The following is a 20,668-nucleotide window of genomic DNA, read 5'->3' as shown; positions in this document are numbered from 1 at the left end:
GGAGGTTCAGTTAACATTTGCTGAAGTGATAAGCTGGAGGAGGCTCAGTTAACATCAGCTGTAGTGATAAGCTGGAGGAGGCTCAGTTAACATCAGCTGTAGTGATAAGCTGGAGGAGGCTCAGTCAATGTCTGCTGGGGGAGAGGGGTAACCATGTGCCGTAGCGCTACAGAAGCCCCAACGTCAATGTCTGAAATGGTTACCTTCATTATTATCTCAGGAGGAATACAGTGAGTCAGAAGCTCGTAGAGTCTTCCGCGAACTTCCAGGAGCCTACACAGAAACAGAAGGATTGATATTTCGTGATGAAAGTAAGAGGAAACTTTCCCAAGTACCTACTGTGCTGTTTTACTTTATGAATGAACGAACAGTCCAAATACGTTTTCGTAAGCAGCTTATTATTCTTCCGATACACATAGAGAAGCTTGGCCTAACTTCAGCTCAGTTTTTAGAGGAAAATCTTCAGAACTCTTTTAAAGTGAGGCAACATTTATATTCAGGATTGTTAACTGTATCAAAACACCATCAAAGTACCAGACAGAATTAAGACTTCATGAATAGCAGGGGTTGAGCTTAGTCACGCCATGGATTTTAAGATACTCAGTGACATTTCCAGTAGTGTGTTTATTTTTCCCCTCCAGACAGACAATATCTAGGACGTAGAAAATGGCGGTGAAAAGAGGAACCAGTCCCCAGTCAATGACCAAGAGTGACAAGAGAACCCAGCTGACACTGAATTGCACACACAGAAATTGTTGAATCAGTGTATGTTCTGCTGTGTATATTCGCAACAACCACAAAAATAAAATAGATTATTTTTAAAAAAAGAGAGAACACAGGCGTGAAATACAATATACTGCTACCCCCTAGACTGCTGAGTAAGAATTCAACATGGGGAAACAGCCGTCCCGCCACACAGTGGGGCGGGCCACGAGGTTACAGCTAAGCAGCCACCACACTGTCTAGGTGACCAGGAATGTTAAAACCTCTAAGCCCTTAACCCTACACCCTTCTCAGAACATTCGCAGGGCGGGAAAAGAGAGAAGGGGCTGTACAAATGACCTTACAAAACAGCAAAATATAAGTGACAATTTAAAATTCCAAATACACAGAAAACTTGCTTCTGTATTTCTTTATATATCTTATGTGTCGTCGAATCAATTCCGACTCCTAGTGACCCTGTAGCACAGAGGAGACCTGCCTCCTGGGGTTCCCGAGGCCATGGTCTTTACGGAAGGAGGCTGCCACGTCTTCCTCCTGAGGAGCGGCTGGGGGTTTGGAACACCGACCTTCAGGTTGGCAGCAGAGTGCTCAACTACTGCGCCACCAGGGCTCCATTCAAGTGACTGAGAGCAGATTGTCAGAGAGACGTGGGTATTCCTCAACGTCTCTGGCACTTACTAACTGAATGTCCCCCAACAAGCTACTTAATCTAAATCTCACTTATCTACAAAACAGTGATGGTAACAATACCTTCCTCTTAGGACTGCTATATGTACTAACTGAAATAATGCAGTCAAGAGCTGACACTAAAATTAGCTGTTATTCCAATTAGGAAATACTGCTCCAGGACCCAGCCAACAATGACACCGTAGACACCACAGGAAGACCCGGGCCCACCACAGGCCCCTGGCAGCACATGAGCCAGCGACCAGAAGGCCGGCCCTCTCCTTATCTCAGGTCAGACCACAGCTGTCTGGAATTGAGAGATTTTTTGGTTACACAGCACAATGGAATCAATTCCCACAAGTGTCCGCCTGACTGAACAGGAAACGGCAGCATCTCTCTTTGTAGAAGTTCATTTACGAGAGGCTGACACCTGGCAGGAATCCTAGAGGCCAGGGTAGCAATAGCTGGAAGAATTAAGCAAAGCAATAAGGAACACGAGATTTCAAAATGCATCTGACAACTGTCAAACACTAACATCTATACCTGAATTCCTTAAAAGTAGGAAAGTTCTAATATTACCAACGTTTCTCCTTTACAAACAGAAGGAAAACAAGAAACAAACTTATCCTGAAAAGACTCTAGGTGTCATTTTTAATTTTTTATAAATGGCTCCTAAAACACACTTTAGTTGAAATTTTATCCATTTAAAGGCTGAAATTCCATCACTGCTTATCAACATTTTACAAAATAGAACGTGCACACGTTTTTCTAAAATACAAGATCTCTTTTCTTATCAGACCACTTAAAATGTTTAGCTTTTTTTGAAAACTATTAATTCCTCAACTAAATTATAGGAATTCAAAGCAAACCCTAATAGTAAGCCCAAATCCATTGCCGCCGAGTTGATTCCGACTCACAGCGACCCTGCAGGACAGAGCAGACCTGGCCCGCAGGGTTTCCGAGGCTGTCATCTTCACAGAAGGGGACTGCCACGTCTGTCTCCCACACAGTGGCTGGTGAGTTGGAACCACCGACCTTTCGATTAGCAGTCAAGAGCTTTAACCACTGTGCCACCAGGACTGCTCAATTAAGTACTACGTGCCCTCCGTGTATGACTGTCTACCCTACTGATCAGTAGTCAAAAAGCACATTTTATAATCCCTTTGAAGAATTCCTTATAAAAACGAAAACTCACATTTCCCTCCCAAGAAGAGAAACCTGGTCCGTTCCTCTCATCGTTTTTGTCATTTAAACCGAGTAAGCTAACATCCCAGTGGTCCCCATGGGGTACTCTGAACCCTAAGACGGCCAGCCACCCTCTCTGGAGTCTACAGATGGCCCCTCGGTCCTGCCTGGCGACGAGGGTCAGAGAGTACGCCCCAGTGAGGCTGCACACGGGCCGTGGGCCTGAGACCGCCTCTCGGGACTAGAGAAGTGTGTACTCCCCTTCTCCATCAAAGCTGCCTAATCAAACAGAAATCAAACCCACTTCCAACAGACGCAAACGGAAACGACCTGGCAGCAAACGTGCCAGAAAATACCCCTATGCACCAGCGGTATGTACACAATGGTCTTCTCACTACGTGCACAGGGCTTCCTGGCCCTCAAACATCATCACACCATCACTTTCGCTGCTCCTAACAATCCACGGCACGAGTATCCTTGGCGGAGTAACAGCAATCCTGTCGTCATCCTACAAATACAGACGTCGAAGATCTGAGATGGCGCTACCTGCTCAAAGACACCCAGTGAAAAACTAGCGGATCTGAGCCAGAACCCTAACTCGCAGCCTGGTGTCTTCCGAGCAAATGATGCATCGATTACAGTGGTCTGTATCATTCTATCCAGATGAGAAAGCTCAGCTCATTATGCTCTAATCACCTGAGATCATGAAAGGAAAGCTAGAAACTCCAAGGTGAGTTTTATTTACACACACATTCTGCTTTTAAGTGTCAACAACTTAATAAGCGCTATGAGTTCACCGATGAGCTATACTGAGCCATGAAATTCCTAAAAGTAAACCCCACCTTTGCTTTAAAGTTGAATATTTAGATTTGAGGTTTAATTACAATTCCAAATGGCACGAGGTTAGCATAAACCAGCTCATGGAAAACACCATCTCTGTCTAGCGCGACCATCAAGCCTGTCTCAGCAGCCGGCCGCGCCCGTTACCTCTGTGGACTCTGCTGGCTGACGATGGCGTTGGCCGCCTCCCTCAGGTACACCTCCCAGTCCGTCTCGGGGATGTCCTGGTCCGCAGTGAAAGGATACCTGCAGGGCAACAAGGGCGGGAGGTGGGGACCGGCGTGCCGCGCGCCTGGCCCCGGCGCCCGCCGCTCACTCACTGCTGCACGCGGCACGCCTCGCACATCAGGAGCGCCTTCCGGAGGTTGCGACGGGACTTCTCCGCCAGTCTGCGCGCCAGCTCCGCGGGAAGGGTCAGGCCTTCCTTCCTGCACACGGCGGACAGCACGTGGCAAATCTGCAGGAGAAACAACGAGCCAAAAGGGACGCTCTTCCCAAAAGCGCATCAGGTGAGACCAGTTCTGCTGCCAACATTCTTTACGGATCCCTTTAACTATTATTCCCCACATTTCTACCAGTGAAACTTAAAGGTACTTTGCTGTTGTTGGGTGCCGCCCAGCTGATTCCCGCTCATAGAGACCCCATGTGACAGAGCAGAACTGCCTCACAGGACTTCCTAGGCTGTCACCTTCACCAGGTCTTTCTCCTTCACAGCTGCTGGGTGGGTTCAAACCGGCAACGGTTAGGTTAGCAGCCGAATGCACGCCACGTGCGCTACCCAGACCTGAGACTCCTCCTACAGTCAATTACATCAGCTTGAGGTAGAAGACACTCCATACCTGGCCCTTAACTAGTCCAGGAGAGCTAATCATACCTATTTGTTTAAAGTAGAAGATGGTTTCAAAAAACAATGCTTTGTATATACTGGCTTATACGTGTGTGGGAGTCCCTGGGTGGTGCAGTGTTTAACGAGCCTGCGTGCTAACCAGAAGGTCGGCAGTTTGAATCCACCAGCTGCTCCTGGAAATCCTACGGGGCAGTTCTACTGTGTCCTATAGGGTCGCTATGAGTGAGAATCGACTCGACGGCCATAGGTTTGGCTTTCGTCTGGTGGCAGAAATGGCCAAGCACTAGGCTACTAAGTGAAAGGTTGGCAGTTCAAATCCACCTGGAGGTGCCTTGGAAAAAAGACTTGGCAATCTGCTTCCATAAAGACTGCGACCTCGAAAAACCTACGGGGCAGTTCTACTCTGCAACGCATGGGGCTCAGTCAACACAATGGCGACCGGCCACTGGCTGTCTACTGGTTTACCCATCCACCAACAGTCGGCCTCCGGGCCCACAGCTGTCCTTGAATGACTGCCATGTCCGCTGCATCTTTACAAAACAAACGTCACAGATTCTGAACAGAACGTTTCCTGACAAGCCTACTTGACTCACATCTTCAATGCTGGGCGCGGGCACACGGACCGCCAGGCACCTACTACGAATGGGTGCTATCACTTTGGAGGTGGAATTGCAGCACAAGATCAACCTGCAGGTGGACATGTACTTCTCCATGGTTCGGCGCAAGGCATGCTGAGCGTCTTTGGTGAGCTTGTCTACCTCTGTCAGCAAAACCACTGCAGCCAGAAACAAGAAAACAAACGTTCACTTGGGTATCTGTCTTCTGCCCCTCCTCGTCACAGTGAAATTTTGAATAAGCCTGGGCTACTATACGACTCTCTTCCCTTTGGTAACAGCAAATTAAAGTTAGAGGTATGGTTACAATAATTTATTTGTATTTCAAAATTTCTATCATCAAACAGGTCTAACAAGCATTATCCATGATCCGTTGCCGTCAAGTTGATTCCAACTCATATAGGACAGAGCAGAACTGCTTCATAGGGTGTCCAAGGCTGTCATCTTTATGGACAGGAGCTCTGGTAGCACAGTGGTTAAGAGCTCAGCTGCTAACCAAAAGGTCAGCAGTTCGAATCCACCAGCCGCTCCACGGGAGACAGACCTGGCAGTCTGCTTCCATAAAGATTACAGCCTAGGAAACCCTATGGGGCAGTTCTACTCTGTCACACAGGGGCACTATGAGTCGTAATCAACTCAATGGAAGCAGGTTTGGGTTTCTGGGTTGGACAATGAATATTCACCAGAAAGAGCTGCCTACAGAGCAGAGCAAAACTGTACACTACTATTTCAGAATGAGTTTTAAGCTTTTAAGAAAACGACACAAGCTATGAAGGAACAACAGAAATGAAGTGACAAGAAAAAAGGAGACTTGACAAGAGAGGTGACAGAATGCAGGAAATAATCAGAATTATAAGGAAAGAGCATTTTAGAAACACTCAAAACAAGGAAACACAAAAAGAACTAAATACAATGAACAGCCTCAGGATGAAAAGAAGGAAACTTTTTCAAAATTAAAAAAGACAAACGTGAGATAAAGTGATAGATATAAAATATAGACAAAGAAAATCCAACACGTGTATAACAAAAGACACTGAAGAAAACCAAAGCAATGGAACATAACACATCCTAAAACTCAAGAAAATTTTTTGAAATGGCAGAACTAGGGTCAAATATATTATAGATAGCCTCGTTCCCCTTATTGAAAGAAAGCACATTTCAGATGGGCTAACAAAGAAAAACCAATACTGTGCTACAAACAAGAGAAACACCTAAAACAAATAAATCGAGGAAGCTTAAAGATGAAATGAATGGGACAAAAAGATACGCCAGGCAACTGCAAATACAAATGAAGCAGGGACACAATCTTGTCAGCTGACAGCACAGTCCTGAGAAAGAGTCAGGACACCGTACAGAGCTCAGGGAGGCCGCTCCCACTGAAGACATGACAGACGTTGACGAGCAGGTGCCAGTAACACAGCAACTGCATTCATCCATCAAGAACTAGAGACGTATTAGAAGGGACTTCAGCAGACCTCTCTCAGTTCAAGACAGCTCAAAGTACTCTACAGGCATATAAATATAGAAAACCTAAACAGAATAAGCAGTAAGGTCAGTTTTATAAATATATATTAACTCTAAATCCTGGTAAGAGAATGTATCTTCTTTTTAAGTACACAAGAAATATTTACCAATTTGTACATATTTTAGACACAAAGAAAACCTCAAATTCCAAGGACAGACTACAAGCATCCTAACCATAATGCAATAAAACTACATATTAATTTTTTTAAAAATCGAAACAAGGATGTCTTTTCATTTGAAATATTTAAAACAATATATTAAGCAACTGTTGGATGAAAAGTGGAATACAAAATTAAATCACAGAATTTCTTGAAAATAACAACACTGAATACATGACAATCAGAGCTGTGACATTCAGTTAAAGCTGTTCTTGAAGGAAAAATTATAGCATTAAAATACTCATATCAATAAAAATGAAAACAAATGAGTTAAAGTGAACCAAAACAATACAGAAGGAATTAAAAATCAAAATCAAAAGTAGCTAATTAAAAAGCACAAAAAGAGTAGAACTAACATTCTAAAGGTGCTTCATTGGGGGGAAAAAAAAATCAACAAAATAAACTACTGACTAAAAAAAAAAAAAGGCAGAGAAGAAAACATAAACTCCCACAATAAGAAATGGTAAGATGGAAATAACCTCAACACCAGAAAATTTTAACAACTAAGCAAATTAAAAAAAAAAAAAGGAAACAGGTGATGTGGGCGATTTTAAACAAAAAGACAACTTAGAAAAATTAATTACAGGAAACAGTGAATGGTGGGCCCCACCACAAAGAGCAAGTCCAGATGGTTTCACAGGAATACTATCCAACTTTAACTATCAGATAATACCAATGCCACTTAAACTACCCCAGAGGACAGGGGAAAAGGAAATTCTCCAAATCTTTTTCACCAAGCAGGCTGAATATTGAATCCGAAAACCCGACAAGGACCCCACCTAACAAAAAGCACCGCAGACCAACTGCTGCAAAACTGACTCATGAGCTGCGGACAACAGCAGCACATTCAAATCTGAAGACATCACGACCAAGTGAGACTTATTCCGACTGTAAAGCAGCTTCAATCCAGTAATATCACATATCACATCACATCGTATTAACAGGGCTAAGAAGAAACACTGTTAAGATGCATCTGACAAAATGCTATACCCATTCCTATCAGACACATGGAATAGAAGAGGAATTGATGAATACTATCTTACCACGATAAAATACATATTCCAGCAATTAGCTTAATGGGGACACACTAAGGCTTTCCTTCCAGAGCCACGGCAGGGGTCCGCTGTCTCTACTAGTCAACACTGTGCTGGAGGGGCTGGCCAACACAGTCACACAAGACAAAGCACTGAGGGACACACAAATTGGCAAGGGAGAGGAAACACCATCTCTATTTACAGACGATATGCATACATACCTAAAAAACCCCCAAGAATCAATGGAGACTATTCACTTACAAACAGTAAGACAATAACACAGGATATAAAATCGTTGTTTGCTGCCGTCGAGTCAACTCCAGCTCATGGCGACCCCATGTGTGCAGAGAAAAACCGCTCCATAGGGTTTTCAAGGCTCTGACCGTTCGGAAGCACATCACCAGGCCTGTCTTCCGCAGCGCCTCTGGATGGGTTCGAACCACCAACCTTTCGGCTAATAGTCGAACACTTAACCAATTGCACCACCCAGGGACTCAATACACCAAAAAACCCCGCTGCCGTCAAGTCGATTCCAACTCATAGTGACCCTACAGGACAGAGAAGAACTGCCCCATGGGGTTTCCACGGAGTGGCTGGTGGATTTGAACTGCCAACCTTCTGGTTAGCAGCCGAGCTCTTACCACTGTGCTGCCAGGGACTCAACAGTTGTCATATATACAAAGAACAGTTAGAAATACATAAGAATATATACGTGGGAAAGGTCTATTTACCATAGCAAACGATACATACCTAAGTGTAAACTTCCTGTAATTTATAAAGAGGGAGGAGGAAAGCTAAGAGACAGGCTGGGAACATGCACGGCAAATAACAGAACAGCAACAATGGTCAATGAACAAAAGAGAAAATCACACCCACTAGAGAAAAACAAAACAAACTGACGAAGACCCCAGTCACCCACAGCGCTGACAGACGTAGGGAGAGAGGGGCGCTCCCAAACACTGTTGGTGGCGTAAACCTGCACCTTCCGGGTCAAGAATTGGGCAAACTGTATCGAAAGCATTAAAGGTGTCACATTTAACATCACAAAATACCACCTGTAAGAAAGTATGCACACATACGCATAAAAAGGGTACTGGGAGGTAAAAACCGAAACATCACCAGTAAATGTCTCTGGATGATGGGATTATGGCTGGTTTTAATTTTCTTTTTATCTAAATTTTTGATAATGAACGTATAACTTTGTTATAAGAACATATTTTAAAATCGTGTAATTTCTTCTTTTAAGTGGTGTTTTTCTCGTTATCTATCTAGTTCTAAAAGATCGAATGGGTGGCATGAATAGTCTTCTCTTTCCCCCCAGACTGCATTCTGCTGGACTACAAACTCCCAAGAGCACAGAGATGACACCTCTCTCTTCACTTCTGTACCCAGAAAGTAATGTCACAGGACGCCGGGCAGGGGGCTGAGAAACTTTGCTAAATGCCTGGAATTTACCTTTCCCGCTCCACTTTCTCTTACGCCCATCACTTGCCATGTGAGTGTCTGCCTGACGACAAATCGTCCTCGGACGTACCTTTGAAGTCTCTCTGAGAGCTTGTCTCGAGCTGCTGAGACTGCGCCACCGTTTTCAGCATCTCTTGAATCACCACCCGGTCACTGTTGCCAGCATCACTGCAGCGCACAGACAGTGTAAACGTCCCACACGCACACTCCAGGAGGCACTGTGCCCTCATCTTAGCCAGGGCTTGTGATAAAAGTGGCCAGGATCGTACGTGGTTAATGGTTTCATTAACACCTAATTATATTCACCAAACTTTAAAATAAGACATTTTAGTCATTAAACTACTAAACTATTCCAATACTCAATTACAATTTGATATCACTGAAAACACTAAATGTGCACTTCCATTAAGTTTACTGTCAACTTAAGAACAGCAATAACTAGTAACTAGTTAAGTAACTGTTTAGCAAATACTCTGGCACTTCTGCATGTACTGTGCAGAGTTAATGTCCAGTTCCCGCTGACTTCTCAGTTATCTATGATTACTCAAGATAAAAAATAAATAAATAAATAACTCTTCAAAACAGAAATTCAACTTCCATTGCCCTCCCTGAGCCTTAAGGTAGCCAAGGTCTGAGCAAGCCCAGAAGTCTGCTCCCAGCACTGGCACAGAGCTGATTCAAGGTCTCAGCAAGAGGATGGGAGAAGCAACCTGGGTTTGAGATGCCAAATCAGAACTCGGCAAGGCACCTACTTGCCCCACAGAAGCACTGAAGCCTTGCCCAGCAGTGCTCCAACACATCACTCCTACACCGTCTAGCACTTAGCTGCTGCTGCTGAGTTCTCCACGTGCCTCCCTGAGATCCTTACGTTGTTAGCTTATGATATATAATACAGACATAGGGTTACCGCTGCTATCAAACGGATTCCAACTCACAGTGACCCCATGTGACAGAGCAGAAATGCCCCACAGGGTTTCCAAGGCTGTCATCTTTATGGGAGCAGATTGCCAGGTCTTTCTCCAGTGGAGCAGCTGGTGGGTTTGAACCACTGACTTTTCAGTTAGCAGCCAAGCACTTAACCACTGCACCACCAGGACTCCTTAGACAGAGGGTGGTGGACTATTACAATAACCTCTAATCAAGAAATGGAAACAAAGAAGTATCAAAGAAAAGACCTGGTAACCGACACCCAATTTCTGAAATATTCACTCCGGACATTACACACTTTTTAGATACACTTTGTTCATCGGTTCCAAATGCGTCCACAAAATTTAACAAAAACTTACCAACTATACAATGTACTTTGTGTAAAACACTAAGCTCTGCACAGCAAGAAAATCTGAATATTATTTGACTCAGGGGTCTGAGAGAGACAAAATAAATAAGCGGGAAGGTTCTAGACCCCGCTTTCAACCAAAGCAGCTACGTTTTAATCTGTTTTATGTACTTGGGTTCCACACGTGATTCTGTTTTCACAAAGGGTTCTATTCTTTTTAAAAAAAAAAAGTCTGAAAACCATTATCTTAAAAATGCATATTTCAACATGGTAACAACTTACCTGGGATTAACTTCAAGGTGATAATTACTTGCAATGGTGCTGATTTCAATCTTCTTTTTAGATGGAGTCTAATAGAAAGAAAACAGCAGTATTTTTTAAGGCTTATTTATCTGCTATTTCCTCCTTTTTTGTATTTTCACTGGCTTTTCTTTTATTATGTAAACAATTCATGCTGACTAAAAAAATAAATAAAACTTGAAATAACAACCATTGGTTTTAACTTCATTAACATCGTTTTATTAATGTGCAGAAAAACATGTATAAGGAAGTTTATATAAGTTACATCATATCACATAAGCTGTTTTTGTGATTTTTTTTTCCCTTTTAATTATGTACAGAAATCCCCAAACCATTCCCAGTTATCAGCAGACACCACTGTAAACAATCTGAGTATATAATTTCACAGCCTTCTCCATGGTAACACGCACACACACATATATATAAAATACGTATTTATAGTGTTTCTTGTTAAAAAAAACAAGAGAGAGAGAAAATCATACACATTTCTGTTTCACTTTCCTACTTAACAAGACATCTTGGTAAAGGTACAGAAGATGAAGGTACACAGTACAATGGTTGCAGAGCACCGATGATGCATATTAATGCGTCCAAAGCCCGTCATGTTGTTTCTCGCTTCCTGCCACCTCAAACAATCCCCCAATTAACACAGGATGTCACAAGGACGTAGATATGGCTCAGGTACTGCCTTCATTTCTAAGTAAGAGATTCCAGTAAGGGATTTCCTCCACTGACAATAAAGCCCCATCGATTTACTTTTCCACCGGCAACATGCAAATTCCCTCCCCAACATTCCCCAGATGCAGTAGGTTTGGCTGTGCCCTTTCATTTCTGTGAACTGACGAGTACGTAACAGACTCACACGGCTTCTCCTTGACCACCACAAAGGTCACGTTCATGCACTTTACTGGCCATTTACATTTCTCTCCTGTGACTATTTATGGCTCAGTTCTCTACTGGGTTGTCTGTCCTGTTATCAATATATAAATTCTTTTCCCTGGCATGTTCTCTTCAGATAGTCTTTGACCAATCTTTCGGTTTTCTATATATTTTTATGTCATCTTTTGTCATACAAACTTCTGAAATTCATATATATCTCAGTATCTATTTCTTCTACAGCTTTTACACAATGTACTAAAAGGCCATCCATATGATCTAAGAAACCGTATTCTAGGAAAATTAATTATTTCATTTAAACACATGTTTTTATTTCACTTGGAACTTATATTTATAAATTATATATCATAGAGATTCAAGTTTATCTTCTTTGAGATAGGTAACTAGTTATGTCACCTATTTATCATTTATTAAATAAGTTTATCCTTTTCCACCGATTTGAAATTGACCCTTGGTCATTATTTCTAGGTCCTCATTCAGTTCCAGTGGTCTAATTCTCTATTCCCACACCAATACAGTATTGTTTCGAGCTGCAAATGGTTAAGTGCTCGGCTGTGTTGGCAGTTTGAATCCACCCAGTGGCTCCAAAGGAGAAAGACCTGGTGATCTGTCCCTGTAAAAATTACAGCCTAGAAAACCCTATGGGGCAGTACTACTCTGTCACATGGGGTCACTGTGAGTCAAACTGGACTTGACAGCATCTGACAACAAATGATCACACGCGGATTTGTGGCAGCACATGGCTACCGGCCAGCTCAATGAATTCCTGCCGCGCCTGCCTCTCTGTGGGACCCCTCCCCCTCGTCTGCCATTAACACTGGCTTCTGCAGGAGTGGTCTGCCCAGAGCGGGTCTCAATCAATATTTCTTGATTTGTTTAAACCTTGAATTTTTTAAAACCACATTCATGTGGGAAGAAGAGGTAGCATGAAGTGTATAGAAAAATTGTGAATTCCTAATACACCCTTATGGAGGGAGGCTGGATGGTATAATGCTTAAGCACTCAGTTGCTAACAGAAAGGTTGGCGGTTCGAATCCACTCCAGCAGCTCTGTGGGAGAAAGACCTGGAGACTGGCTCCCAAAAAGATTACAGCCAAGAAAACCCTATGGGGCAGTTCTACTCTACCACATGGGGTCACTATGAGTTGAAATCAACTCTATGGCCCCCAACAACAAACAACAATGCAAGTCCCACTTCTTCTTCATTATTCCTCTGGCAAGCATCAGAAAGGTACTCTTCCATAATGTACTTTAAAATAATTTTATACAATTAAAATACCCACTTGGATTGTAACTGGAATTTCACTGAAATATATACAGCAACTTGAGAACAGACATGACTAAATACTAAACCTTCCATCTGAGAACACTCTGCATCTGTCCCTTTGTTCAGCTCTTCTTTTTTGCCCTTATGGCTGCTAACCAAAAGGTCGGCAGTTCAAACCTGCCAGCCACTCCTGGGAAACTGTGGGGCAAATCTCATCAGTCCTATAGGGTTGCTGAGTCGGAACCGACTTAAGGGCAATGGGTTTGGTTTTGGGTTTCCTAAGATATGAGCCCTACTGGCACGTGGTTAAGCACTTGGCTGCTAACCGAAAGGTCGGCGGTTGGAACCCACCAGCCGCTATGCAGGAGGAAGATGTGGCAGTCCGCTCCCATAAAGATCACAACCATGGAAACCTTATAAGCAGTTCTCCTCCGTCCTACAGGGTCCTAGGAGTTGGAAGCGACTGGACGGCAATGGGTGTAAGATATGATAGTTACTTCCTACAGATGCCCCATCTTTCTTGTTAAATCTGTCCCTACTTAATTTAAAAGAATTTGCGCCAGGAGGTTACCATCAGCACCTCAAACTCAATGGGTACAAACACAAGCTAATGGACAGCAGTCTGAAACCCAGTCATCCTCCTGAAGACCTCCTCAGTAGCCCTACCATCCACTCAGTCAGCGCAGATTCTTCCAGGGCCAAGTGTGTACAAGACGCCAGACAGGGCTATGAAGGGTATGACAAGGAGTCTGACATGTTCTCTACAGAACTTCAAGATGAAAAGCTTCCTGTCAGAGAAGAACACGCACAAATATGAGCACAGCACAAGTAAGTACTATGAAAAGTGTGAAGGTGACGGGCTGAGAGGAGGAGACGCTGCAGCTGGACCCTAAACATCACCTGTAAGGAAAGAGCAGGAACATGCGCTGCACGGGATGAGGCCGGGAAAAGCTCAGGACAAGCTCAGGAGCCTCTCCCCATCTCGCACTGGCCCCTCCTCTGCCAGGCAGCCTAATCCTTCCCAGGTCAGTTTATTCCAAGGTTACAATTTCCCTCAAAAGCATTCCCTTTCTTTTCGTCCCCACTACCAGGCCCAGGACCATGGCCCTCAGAGACCTGATCTCCGTTCCAGCTCCGGTCCTGACTCACTAGCTGATCCAGAATGAGCCCACCCTCTACATTTCACCCCAGACCTCCTGATGTACGTGTCTCCTCGCCAACGTAACTGACTGTGGCTGTTGTTGCTGGGTGCTGTCAATTCCGACTCACAGTGACCCCACGTGACGCGGCAGAGCTGCCCCACGGGGTTTCCCAGGCTGTAATCTTTTTGGAAGCAGACTGCCACATTTTTCTCCCAAGGAACAGCTGGTGAGTTCAGACCACTGACCTTTCAGGTTAGCAGCCAAGCTTAGTCATTGCACCACCAGGGCTCCTTCTGGTTATAACAGTCGGGTCTGTAAATCAGCAGCTCTCACTCCTTGTGCACCAGGATTATCTGTGAATTCTTATTTAAATCCTACGCGGTGCAGAGATGGGGAGGGGGGTGGGTGGCATAACCAGGACTGGAAATCCTGGCTATCAACATTTGGAGAGCCTCCAGGTGAAACACTTACTGTGATGGTCTGATGTTCAATTCTCAGCTTCTCCACTCCAACGCCATACAGCTCACGCAGAATACACATTATTCTTGTCTTTTTCCCAGCGCCTGATGGTCCATAAACTAACAGGTGAGGAAAGTCACCGCACTGCACCTGGAGAAGAAAGAACATTCTTCCCTGTTGTTGCTGGGTGCCAGCGAATCGATTCCAACTCATAGCGACCCCGAGTGACAGAGCAGAACCGTCCCACAGGGTTTTCTAGATTGTCATCTTTATGGGAGCAGATCGCCAGGTCTGTTCTCCCCGAGAGCCGCTGGGTGGATTTGAACCACAGACCTTCAGGTTAGTAGCTGAGTATTTAACTGTCACCAGACTCCTTCAATACTACACGCCAGGAAGCAGAAACTCCCAAACCTGGCTGTCAGACTCTCCTGGAGCACGGTTTAAGACCCCATTCATGAGTTTACGATTCAGTAACTGAGGCTGATGCCTGTCTCAGTCTGAGCTCTGTCTCAGTCATCTAGTGCTGCTGTAACAGAAACTCTACAAGTGGATGACTTTAACAAACAGAAATTTATTTCCTCACAGTTTAGGAGGCTAGAAGACTGAATTCAGAGCGCTGGCTCTGGGGGAAAGCTTTCTGTCAGGTCTGGAAGAAGGTCCTTGTCTCTTCAGCTTTGCTTCCTGGTTCCCTGGAGATCTCCATGTGTCTTGGCATCTGTCTCGCCCCATCTCTCTCCCTCTCCTGGCTGGTTTAATCTCTTTTACATCTCAGAAGAGACTGACTCGAGATACACCCTACACTTATCCTGCCTTGTTAATGTAACAAAGACAATCCATTCGCAAATGGGATTATAACCACAGGTACAGGTGCTAGGATTTATAACACGTATTTTTGGGAGACACAATTCTATCCATAAAAGGCTCCTAGATACAGTCCCTGTGACAACAACTGAGTGCATCTGGTTTACCGGGGAGGTAAAGGAAAAACTTCCTTAGGGAAGTGGGGAGCAAAAAAGGCAAGGAAAGCAGCCAAGAAGAGTGTGCTATCAAGCAAGGTGCAGCTCTGAGCATCTGGGGCTCAATCCTGGGGGGCACTTCGGGAGCCAGCGTAAACACACACAGTGTTATCCCACCAAGGCTGGGAAGCTGGCATATGCTCAGCTCTCTCTCATCGGCCCTTTGTCGAGGTCTGCTTGGAGAGGGTTGGAGGAAAGGGTAGGGCGTTCATTTCCAGGCATTTCAAGTCAGCTTAGGGGTGTCAGCAGGAGAAAGCCCGCAGGCAGAGTATAGACTAGAAACTGGAAGTCAGTCTGTGTGCCCTTGGGAGTTCACAGCAGGGGGGCGGGGCAGGGCAGGGCAGGGCAGGGCAGGACTGGGTTTTTAAAAGCTTCTGGGTGGTTCTGATGATAAGGACGCAAGATGACCAGGAGGTAGACCTTAGTTACCTACCCTCGGGTGCGTGACATCTTGCAGGGGGAACGTTTTATAAATAAACCATTACAGGCAAAATGAAGTAAGTGCCTTAACAGAGGTGCATATGACAGCGAATTTTAATACAGTGAAACCTGTGAGCCAGAACTGCCTTGTTTTTCCAGGTCTCGCAAGTTTTCCGCCTCTGACAGGGCGCACTCATCACTTTTCTATCTCTCATTTTAGTGAAAAATAGTCGCGTTTTCCTTCTCGGACAGGTTTCTGCCTCCCAGAGGTCCTGGCTTTCGCAGGCTTTACTCTGTTTTGTACTCTCATCTATCTCTGGCGTGAAAGGCTCAAGGAACTATTCATCTAAGGTAACACTTGGGGAATGGCTGCTCTACAAACACCTGCTGCCTTTCCTTTTCACACTTCACTCTCTCATCGACAACAAGGTTCTACTTTAATTATGTGCCACTTTCATTAAGTTGTGGAGTCCACAGGAAATAGGTGAACATTTTTAAAAGCCAATTCATTCACAAGTAAGACCAGTATATTAAACTGTTGCCTACAATATATATTACAAATTCTACACAACCAAAAAAACAAAGGCCATAGAAAATAAAATAAAATGTATCATGTCTAGGAAAATCAAAGTCAAAGCTACTGTGACAAAATGCAACCTGTCTGTAGGTATGCAGTAGTAACCAATTTATCTTAAATTAGTATAGATGCAACAGCAAGAATTAAAGAAGAGGAAAAAAAAAAAAAACTTTCAGTCTCAAAATGCCATGACCTTTTCTAATGACTTTCATGTATAAGGCTTAAGGCTGAAGTTCCTCTTTAATGATTTCTCATTTTTAGCCCTGGCGGCACAGTGGTTAAGAGCTCGGCTGCTAACCAAAAGGTCAGCAGTTCAAATCCACCAGCAGCTCCTTGGAAACCCTATGGGGCAGTTCTACTGTGTCCTGTAGGGTCTCTAGGAGTTGGGATTAACTCCACAGGATAGAAGGCTTTGTCTGCTTTGCCCAGGTTTAACTCCAGCAGCAGGTTCTCAATAAGTGCTTGATGAATGAACAAAGTGCCTTTTGTCAAGTCAAAAACGGTCAGTGAAAAAGCCAAAACAAGACTCCACGTTTCTGTTTCCCAATCCTGCAGGAGAAAATTATGAATACCTGTGCAAATTTTTACATAAAGTGAGATAAACACTGTTTTTGAAAAAACACATCTCAAATGAAGGTATAAATCTGCTATTACGGCTCAAATCTTGTTAGAACTGATTTCCTCCCTACCAATTCTTCAAGTGTACAAGGTGGATTGAATTTCTGGAAAGCACTAAGTCGGGTGGGCCCAAGCAGCCTGAACACTGTGGGTGATGGAGCAGGACACTATTTACAGAGCAGAGAGAACACTGGCTCTGAAGTCACGTGTCCAGATTCCAGTACTGACTCCAGTCATTTATTTACCAGCGCTATGATCTTGGGCAAGTGACTTAACCTCGTAAAACTCAGTCTCCTTCCAAGAAGCCGGGATGATATGCCCCTCACAGAATCCTGAGGAAGAAATAAAAAAAAAAAAAGAGCCCTGGCGGTGCAGCGGTTGCACACTCAGCTTCTAACCCAAAGCTGGGGGGTTCAAACGCACCAGCCACTTAGCCACTTAGCCGGAGAGAAAGACGTGACCATCCGCTTCCATAAAGCTCACCACCTTGGAGACCCTGTGGGACAGTCCTACTCCGTCCTACAGTCACTACCAGTCGCAATCGACTGGACGGCAATGGGTAAAAAAAAAATAATCCACACGAAGCGCTCAGCATAATCATTGTCCCCCAAAATTCCTAGTTCATGCACCTACAGCTCTGAGATTTTCTCATACACTGACAACGCCAAGACAAAAGTTCCAAATAAGTGGGGGATGAAAAAGGAGCCCAGGGGACGCACTGGTTAAACGCTCGGCTGCCAATCAAAAGGTCTGCAGTCGGAACTCGCCAACTGCTCCGCGGAAGAAAGGTGTGGCAGTATGCTCCCCTAAAGACGACAGCTTTGGAAACCCTATGGGACAGTTCTACTCTGTCCTACAGGGTCGCATGAGTCGGTAACGACTCGACGGCAGTGAGTTTGGTTTGGTTTTGGAATAATGGCGTTTCCCCCAAACACATCCACTGATCAGAACAGAAGAGGAAAACCTGCTCAAGGCTACAGCAGGAGAGGTTCTGGAGGGGAGACTGCAGCCCAGTGGTGTTCCCGCCAGCTCGCCGCCCTTCCTGAGACCTGTGTGCCTCACTTTCCCCAACCTGCAAACGGGCCGCTGTGCTTACATAACGGCAGAACGGGTTGCTCCGGTGCAGAGCACAGACGCGGGCGGGCGGGGCCGGGGGCGAGAACCCGGCGGACAACAGGCAGGTCGGGCCCAGACCCCGCGGGCCCCGACCACACGCCCCAGGGCGCGAACCCCGGCCCCCCACGCCCCTCGCTCCGGGAAGGCGGCCTCCAGCCGGCTCACCAGGTTGCGTAGCTGGGCCGCCTGCTCCTTGTGATAGTCCAGCCGTCCCAAGGAACAGGGCCGGTACTTGTCCACCCAGAGGCTCATGGCAGCCGGCTGCCGGGTCCCACGCTCGAAAGGCCCGCGCGCGCGGCTCCAAACCGGAAGCGAAGGCGCATTTTCCCGCGAGTCCCGCCCCCGTGACGTCACTACCGGCTACAAGGGCGCATGTTAGCGCGGAAGAGGAACGGAAGCCGAAGAAGGGCAGAGTTAGCCGCGCGTTGGGGCCATCGAGCCCGTGTTCCCTTGTGTTCAGTGGTCTCTTTCTTTGTTCTCAGTTGTTAATATGTTCTAGGACGTCTTAAACAGAATCGAGAATTTGGCGCTGCTCCTCTGAGCGTCACATCGAGTACCTGACAGACGCTACTTTCCTCAAGTCATTTTGTGCATTCCTTTATTCATTGACTCATTCATTCCACCGAAACCTATCTACATCTACTATGTTTCAAGCTCCGTTTTTTTTTTGTTTGTTTTTTCACACTAGACTAAGTCCAGATTGGGGCTTCTCTTCTCACTTGGCAAGCGCCCAATAAAGCTTTAATGAATAAATTGGTAAAAAGAAAAGAAAAAGAAAAATCTGATTTTCACTATCCTTCCTTACCTCCATCCATCAAGATTCTTCCTGGGATGCGTTAAAACAAAATAATAGTAATATAATACGAGAAATGGATCGAAGTTTATTTAATATATGACTTGCAGATTAGGATAACATTTCGACTATACATACATATCTGTTGCCATCAAGTTGATTCCGACTCATAGTGACCCTATAGGACAGAGTAGAATTGCCCCACAGGGTTTCCAAGACTGTAATCTTTACAGATCAGTGTCCATGGAAGCAGCAGTCAAGAAATCAAACATATTGCATTGGGCAAATCTGCTGCAAAAGACCTCTTTGAAGTGTTAAAAAGCAAAGACATAATTTTGAGGACTACAGTGCACCTGACCCAAGCCATAGTATTTTCAATCGCCTCATACGCGTGTGAAAGCTGGACAATGAATAAGGAAGACCAAAGCAGAATTGATGCCTTTCAATTATGATGTTGTCAAAGAATATTGAATATACTACTGACTGCCGGAAGAATGGACAAATCTGTTTTCAAAGACAGTCAGAATGCTCCTTAGAAGCAAGGATGCCGAAACTTTGTGTCTCATACTTTGAACTTGTTATCAGGAGGTACCAGTCCCTGGACAAGGACATCATGCCTGGTAAATTGGAGAGTCAGCAGGAGAGAGGAAGACCCTCAGCACCCTCAATGAGATGGATTGACACAGTGGCTGCAACAATGAACTCAAGCATAACAACGATTGTGAGGATAGTGTAGGACCAGGCAGTATTTCGTTCAGTTGTACATAGGGTCACTATAAGTCAAAACCAACTTGACGGCACCTAACAACAACAACTAAATGACTGAATTCTACTAGCGGAGTCAATTGTGCTCTAATTTTGTGTTGTAATATGAAGATTCTTTTCCTTCTAATTGTGTGTGTGTTGTTTTTTCTTACGGTAAATCTATTTATTGCATTGCAATGAGAAGAAGAGTACTGTTGCAATGATGAATTACTCAATGAAAGCCCAGTACAGTGGTGGTGTCCGACAACGTAGGTTCCTCTGGTGATCAGACCTAAGGATCCTGGAGAGACTGCTTGGATCGTTGACTCTGAGAAGTGTCTCAGGATGGCCATGTTGGTAGGGACAGTGGAAATATGGACACCATAAATCAGAGGGCATGAAGGACCTACCTCCATGTTAGGAACTGAATTGTGTCCGCCAAAAAGATATGTTGAAGTCCTAACCCCTGAAGTGGTGAATGTGACCTTGTTTGGGGAAATATGCTCTTTCTTTGCAGATGTTTTCAATTAAATTAATGAAGTCATACAGGTAGGCTGGGTCCTAGTCCTAATCCTTTCTGAGTGGTGTTTTATAGAAGAGAAGGACAGACAAGGAAGCAGAGTCCCACACGGGGGGAGAAGCCATGTGAAGATCAATCTACAAGCCAATGAATACCAAGGAAGGCCCAGTGCTACCAGAAGCACTTGTGGCACAATGGTTAAGCCTTCGGCTGATAACCAAAATGTTGGTGGTTTGAACCCAACCAGTGGCGCCATGGAAGAAAGGCCTGGAGATCTGCTTCTGTAAAGGTTACGGCCAAGAAAACCCTATGGAGCAGTTCTACTTTGTAATACATGGGGTCGCCATGAGTTGGAATTGACTCAACAGCAGTGGGTTTGGTTTTTGGTTTTATGTGTAGCTTGCCTTTCGAGTCTTTTAATGGTGTCTTTTGATGAAAACTTGTTAAAAAAAAAATCCGTTGCCGTCA

General features: G+C 44.8%; 1 protein-coding gene across 1 annotated transcript in view; it reads right to left on the bottom strand.

Moving 5' to 3' along the window:
• RFC3 (replication factor C subunit 3) overlaps window positions 1-18,401 on the bottom strand; it is a 20,223-nt gene extending 1,822 nt beyond the window's left edge. The window contains exons 1-8 of the mRNA XM_004386027.2: window positions 18,309-18,401; window positions 14,409-14,546; window positions 10,614-10,681; window positions 9,126-9,223; window positions 4,855-5,036; window positions 3,735-3,871; window positions 3,562-3,660; window positions 204-273 (exon numbers count right to left, since the gene is read on the bottom strand). Coding sequence (XP_004386084.1) covers window positions 204-273; window positions 3,562-3,660; window positions 3,735-3,871; window positions 4,855-5,036; window positions 9,126-9,223; window positions 10,614-10,681; window positions 14,409-14,546; window positions 18,309-18,395 — 879 coding nt within the window. The 5' untranslated portion in view covers window positions 18,396-18,401. The remainder of the gene's footprint in view (window positions 1-203; window positions 274-3,561; window positions 3,661-3,734; window positions 3,872-4,854; window positions 5,037-9,125; window positions 9,224-10,613; window positions 10,682-14,408; window positions 14,547-18,308) is intronic.
• Window positions 18,402-20,668: the final 2,267 nt, after the last annotated feature.

Source organism: Trichechus manatus, unplaced genomic scaffold, assembly GCF_000243295.1.
Source record: "Trichechus manatus latirostris isolate Lorelei unplaced genomic scaffold, TriManLat1.0 scaffold00153, whole genome shotgun sequence".
In the NCBI taxonomy this organism is placed as follows: Eukaryota; Metazoa; Chordata; class Mammalia; order Sirenia; family Trichechidae; genus Trichechus; species Trichechus manatus.
This window is presented reverse-complemented; position numbering and strand designations above follow the sequence as displayed.